General features: G+C 42.6%; 1 protein-coding gene across 4 annotated transcripts in view; it reads left to right on the top strand.

Moving 5' to 3' along the window:
- Positions 1–3046: 3046 nt before the first annotated feature.
- The window catches only part of Napepld (N-acyl phosphatidylethanolamine phospholipase D), a 38122-nt gene continuing 35309 nt past the window's right edge, over positions 3047–5859 (top strand). The window contains exon 1 of one of the 4 annotated variants that reach the window (XM_021162845.2): positions 3047–3492. In XM_021162845.2, coding sequence (XP_021018504.2) covers positions 3311–3492 — 182 coding nt within the window. In that variant the 5' untranslated portion in view covers positions 3047–3310. Of the gene's footprint in view, positions 3493–3662; positions 4060–5859 lie in introns of those variants that run through there. The other 3 variants (XM_021162844.2, XM_029477751.1, XM_021162843.2) reach the window with 3 other exon arrangements.

The raw sequence follows: 5859 nt of genomic DNA, 5'->3' as shown, positions 1-5859 counted from the left end.
CCATCTTCTGAGATCTTCTATAATTTCTTTCTTCAGAGACTTGAAGTTTTTATTATACAGATCTTTCACTTCCTTAGTTAGAGTCACGCCAAGATATTTAATATTATTTGTGACTATTGAGAAGGGTGTTGTTTCCCTAATTTCTTTCTCAGCCTGTTTATTCTTTCATACAACATATTTTTAATAAATTCACTTCCTCCATTCTGCAACTCTTTCCCATTCAACTTTGAGATTTCTTTTTTCCCTTGCTTATATTTTTTAATAGTTAGGAAATCTTTAATTTGAGTTGGTAGCTCCATAAATACAGATCTGATATTAAAGTCTTCTAGAAATAGTTCTCTAGTGTTGGCCTTCAGGAAAAAACATTACATTGGCCATTAGCTACTTTTAGGGGCTTGTGTAAATCTACTCATCTTTATTAAAAATCAGCAACTCAGAAAACGAAGAGTTAGCTTTACGTTCTGAGTGTTCCACTTCCTAAGACAGACATAAATAGGAAAGGCAAATAAGACTCACTCAGTTCAGCAGGTCAGAGTCTAAAATTAAACCATGAGTAAAACGCTTAGGGCGCAATGTTCATTCTGTCCTAAGTGAAGGAGAACAAACTGGAGAGGGTTTGCCCTGCAGGATAGAATTTGTTGGACTGATTGGCTTCCTTTGGTTTCTGTAGGGAAAACAACGAATTCTTCCATAATTCTGAAACTTCTGTAGTGTTTTCTGGGTCGGGAAAACAAACCTTACTGCATACTGTGATCCTTCCCGACACACACTGGCCTTGCTTATCTAAAACACTAGCTCCCTGAGGACGCCTCTCTCCACCATGCTAAGAGGCACTCCATTTTCATTTTCTGACTCATAGACTCATATCTTATGCTGAGGTAACCACTCTGTGAACATGGCGGCATGTCAAACTAAACATTTTACTTTTGTTTTTATTGTTTGAGAAAAACTTGCTAGGATTGTATAAACTAAACCCTTTCTTGGAACACTGGTATAGACTATACTGGTCTGTGCTAGACTAACAATTCATAGATAAAATTGTCCCTCCAAACATAATTCTTGACAAACGCCTGTAATTCACTTAAACTTTTAGCCTTTAAGAGGACTTTCAGACCCTTTCCAAATGGGACAACTTGTAGATTTACTGCCATTAGTGCTTTTGAGTTATAATTCTAAGATGCTCAAATAAACACTTTTTTTTTAACTTAAAAGCTCACCTCCCTCTTTGGATAGAAATATATCTCGAAAATATTAGATGAATATTCTAGTTGGTTCTTACTTAAACAAGCAATGTAATATGTGAGGCTGGGTAGTAAACTCAGAAAAACAAGCAAATAAATGCATAAACAGCCACCCACCCACCCACCTCCAACCACAGACAGCTACAAGACTTTCTGGTCTGATCATGAAATTTGGAGTATGGTTTACCTGGAGTGAATTGTTTTTTTAGGTACTGAAGGGACTTTGGTTAGCTCAAGTGTGGCAAGCATGGCTCTGGCAGGCCTTTCCTTTCTCTCCCACTCCCCTTACTAAAAGAACAAACAAACAAACAAACAAACAAACACCTAACAAACCACCACCAAGGGTTAGATTACATTCCTAAAGCTAGCGCCAAGGTCTAATTCCTTATTTGACTACTTCCTCCTCCTGGGGCCACCTACCAAGGTGCAGCTGCTGAAATATTGAAGTCCAGCAATCAACACCCTCTTTGGTTCACTTACTTAACATACTCGATTACAATTACCCCCCCCCCCCATCCTAACTGGGTTTCCCATTTTACCCTTTTAAACCTCCTCCATTTGCCTTTGGGCCACTTATCTAGAGGCAGTCTCTTGTCCGTCTCTCCCCGCTTTGTCCTCTAGCTCCTGTCTTTGTCTCTTAGTCCTGCCCTCTGTTCCTCTGGGGCAGACACATCCACTGGCCTGCAAGTTTGGTCTTGAGACAACTCTGTTGTCCTCTTACAGGTATGAAAATGCTATTGTGAAACGCAGAATATTTCTTCTTAGAAGAGTCAAATGATTTAAGCATTATTGTATCCGAAATTTACCCAAACAGCATGAAAATGCAGACCCATTTTTTGTGTATATGAAATATGTTCACAGTGACTGATGGAATAAGGGCAAGAAATGACGTTTAAAGTTCCCTAGCAAGGATGCTAGGAATCGAAGCAGTAATAGCAGTCTGTCCTTTGGAGTTGAGTGTGTAGTGTGTCTTCCCTTCTTTTTAAAATTTGCTGATGCATGCTGAGAATTATTCGGCCCCACCCAGGCACAAAAGAGCTGTCAGGAATAAACTTTAAACTTTTGCTAGTTTTAAACTTAAAACTAGCAAAAGGAAAACAATCAGTTACAACTGCAAACTACCCTGAGGAAATCAAGTATACAGCGACAGTGTCCTGCAGTATTATATAGTTATAGTCACTTTCTAAATGCATTATAGTTTGGTTTGCATATTCCTAGCATAGCTGTACTAATGCCTGGTCTTTCTTTTCTTTTTGCCAACACAATCTCAGACACAATCTATTTAGTTCTGGTCTATGAATATATCTCACAAAGACCTTCAAGAGTATTTAAACTGTCAGCCCATCTATTTACCATTGAATTCTATATGACTTTGCAAGTTATCTCTTGAAATAATTTCAACCAGTTAAGAATTTCAGAATTGTAATTTTATGTTTTGATCTTATCCTGAGATTTCAAAAAGCCAGGCATTTAGAACATTATATGCCGAAGGCTGACATAATTTTAAATGTAACTGAGTACACAGGTAGTGGAGCCATTTATACTCAGTACTCACTATATATAATCAGTGTCTGTGTAACCGAACTCTTTTTTTTTTTTTTTTTTGGTTTTTCGAGACAGGGTTTCTCTGTGTAGCTCTGGCTGTCCTGGCACTCACTTTGTAGACCAGGCTGGCCTTGAACTCAGAAATCCGCCTGCCTCTGCCTCCCGAGTGCTGGGATTAAAGGCGTGCGCCACCACGCCCGGCGTAACGGAACTCTTTAGTCAAGACTGTCAGTGATGTTGTACATAGTGGGCCACGGCAGGCACACTGGTCAACCAGATTCTTCTGGGTTTAGCAACTGTCAAGGAATGAGCTCACGTGACCTGGAAGGCTGGGAGCCAATCTGGTCAGAGGGCTGTGAGGTATCAGTTCTGCTCGCTGCGCGGACTTTACCAAGATGGCCTCGAGGCCTCTGCGCCTCTGTCCTTGGGGGCAGCCATCTTGGTAAAGGCCAGGCAGGGGGTGGCTCCCGGTATGACCCGGCTGCAGCCTGGGACCGCATGGTCAGAGACGACCGCCACCAAAGATGGGGAGGCGGCGCGTGCTGAGGCGCTGCGTGCAGCTGTTGGTGTCCTCAGCGGAGCTGGGGTGGCGGGGCCGAGGGAGGAGGAACGCGGGCGGAGGGCGTAGGGCGGCTGGGCCCGCGGAGCCGAGGCCCTCAGGCGAGGAGACGCGACGCAGCGCGCGCCTGCCCGCCCTCCGCGCAAGGTGAGCCCGCCCCTTCGCTCCGCCCTCGCAAGCTGGCTCCGCCCCTCGGACTTCCGCTCCGTCCAGCATCCTCGCTTCATCCCGCCCTCTAACCAACTCCGCCCCCCCGCCTTCCAGCCCCGCCCACCGCCATGGCCCCGCCCACACGTAGCGCGCCGCCTCCCCAGGAACCTGAGTGCCTGCGGGTGAGCCTCCTTGCTGTTAGCCTGGATCTTCGCGGGAGGCGGTTCGGCGACCGCGGTTCTTTTTCGTTGGTTTGCTCCTTAGTCTCGATATCTGCGTGGAGCAACCTTTCTGGGGCTGTTCGGATACCTCGGTGAAGTGCAGCGGGTTTCGAGTAGGTTTCTAGCACCCAAGCCCTGCCTCCTCCTGGAGATGCACTTGTGAGTGGCAGGCTTCTATTGAATTATCGCACCTCTGGAGTTGCGGAGCTTGCATCTCTGGATCCGCTTGCGTGAAGAGCCACCGCGTTTTTAGGCGCCTAGAGGGAAGTAGCTGTATTTGGGATTTAAGATCTACCATTCCTGCTGCAGACTCCCCGGTTACAGCTCCACGATAGGAATACAAGTGGGTGTATCTTCATTTGGTTGTATGTAAATGAATGGGGTCCACAACTTACTCAGAGCAACTTATTTCAGCTTCGGTGTTGTATTTATGTTCTGAAAAAAAAAATCCATCCCCAAAGCATTATTGCCGTTTTTCTTAAAGTAAGAGTAACTTATTTAACCACAGAATGAATAAAAGTACGAGGCGGGATTAGAGAAGGATGGCAATAGACTTTTTTCTTTCTTTTCTTTTCTTTTTCCTTTTCTTTCTTTTTTTTTGTATTGTGCTTGCTCATTAGATCGGCTATTATTGATGGCGGTTCAGATGGACTCCTCTTCCCAAGGAGCGCGGTATGAACCCGGTTGTTGTGAATATGCGTTCAAGGTCTCCAGTGGAACCTGGATAATGTGTACTAACAGTCGGACCCAGAAAACATTAAGGGATTGAGAAAAGTCAACAACATAAAAAAAAAAAAAAAGTCTGGGATTTTTGCTTTGCCCTTTCTGTAGGCTGCTTTATATGTTATGCTGTGACTTGCATGGGTGGTTTTGGCTTAGCATGAAGTCAGAAAGTCACTCTTGCAACACACTTCTCTTAAATTAAGAAATAATTTTCATCTTTATTAACAGATGGACGTATAACAGTTCTGTTTTGTCACATTCGGTAGAAGTTAGTGGTAACAACATGATTTAGAAAGAAGTTACATAATCTTTAAAAGGGTGATTACTTGCATCTTACAACAGTCTAATTAAAAAAATAGTTTGACTTTTGTTGTAAGGAAATGTTAGCTCTGTTAAAGATTTAGGGCAAAAATGTGCATTTAAAATCAGAATCTAAGAGGAATCGAGGGTTTGAAATGGGTGTAAGTCAATTGGAAATGCAGTCATAATTTTCAAAGATTTTATTTTTTTAATATTTTTACAGGCTTCCTCGCTTCACGAATTATATAGCAAGTGTCCAAGAGACAAACATCTTTAGTGTGTTTATCGTATTTCCTTTTCCACCCACAATTCCTAATTTAATCGGACAGATTCTGATGCCAAAACTGATGGTTTTTTAATTTTCTATTTTATTAGATATTTATTTATATTTCAAATGTTATCCCCTTTCCAGGTTTCCCCTCCAAAAAAACCCCTATCCCCTCCCTCTGTCCTCCCCCTCCTCCCCAACCCACCCACTCCCGATTCCCCGACATTCCCCTACACTGGAGCATAGAACCTTCACAGGACCAAGGGCCTCTCCTCCCATTGATGACCAACTAGGCCATCCTCTGCTGCATATGTGGCTGGAACCATGGGTCCCTCCATCTGTACTCTTTGGTTGGTGGTTTAGTCCCTGGGAGTTCTAGGGGTACTGGCTGGTTCATTTTGTTGTTTCTCCTATGCAAAACTGTTTTTTAATGTTTGTTCAGTGTGACTGTTTAAAGACATTTTAACGTAAGGGTTTTGTCATAAGGTCAGGGTTTGTTTTATTGGAAAAGGTTTTGGTTATACTTTAGTTCTTTGAGTCATTCCTACCTATTTGTTTGAAAGAAGTCTTATATTCTTTTAGGTATTTATTTAGAAAGCCAAAGGGATTTTTGTGGAAATTTAGTTTATATTTTAACTTTAGTTTGTTTTCTGTGTGCACGAGTGCGTGTGTGTATTTTTGTGTGTGTGTGTGCGCGTGTGTTTCTCTCAGTGGTGCATAGCTGTAGCTATAGTGGGGTCTCCTATTCCTTTTCATTCTATATGAGTAAGAATGTGGCTGCATGGAGCGCCCTGTCTATGTAGGTACTATAGATTAAAATAAATACAAGTAAAAGTGTTTTTTTTTTTTTTT

The sequence above is a fragment of the Mus caroli genome, chromosome 5 (genome assembly GCF_900094665.2).
Source record: "Mus caroli chromosome 5, CAROLI_EIJ_v1.1, whole genome shotgun sequence".
NCBI classification, from domain to species: domain Eukaryota; kingdom Metazoa; phylum Chordata; class Mammalia; order Rodentia; family Muridae; genus Mus; species Mus caroli.
Note: the sequence above shows the minus strand (reverse complement) of the source record. Positions and strands in the feature narration are given on the sequence as shown.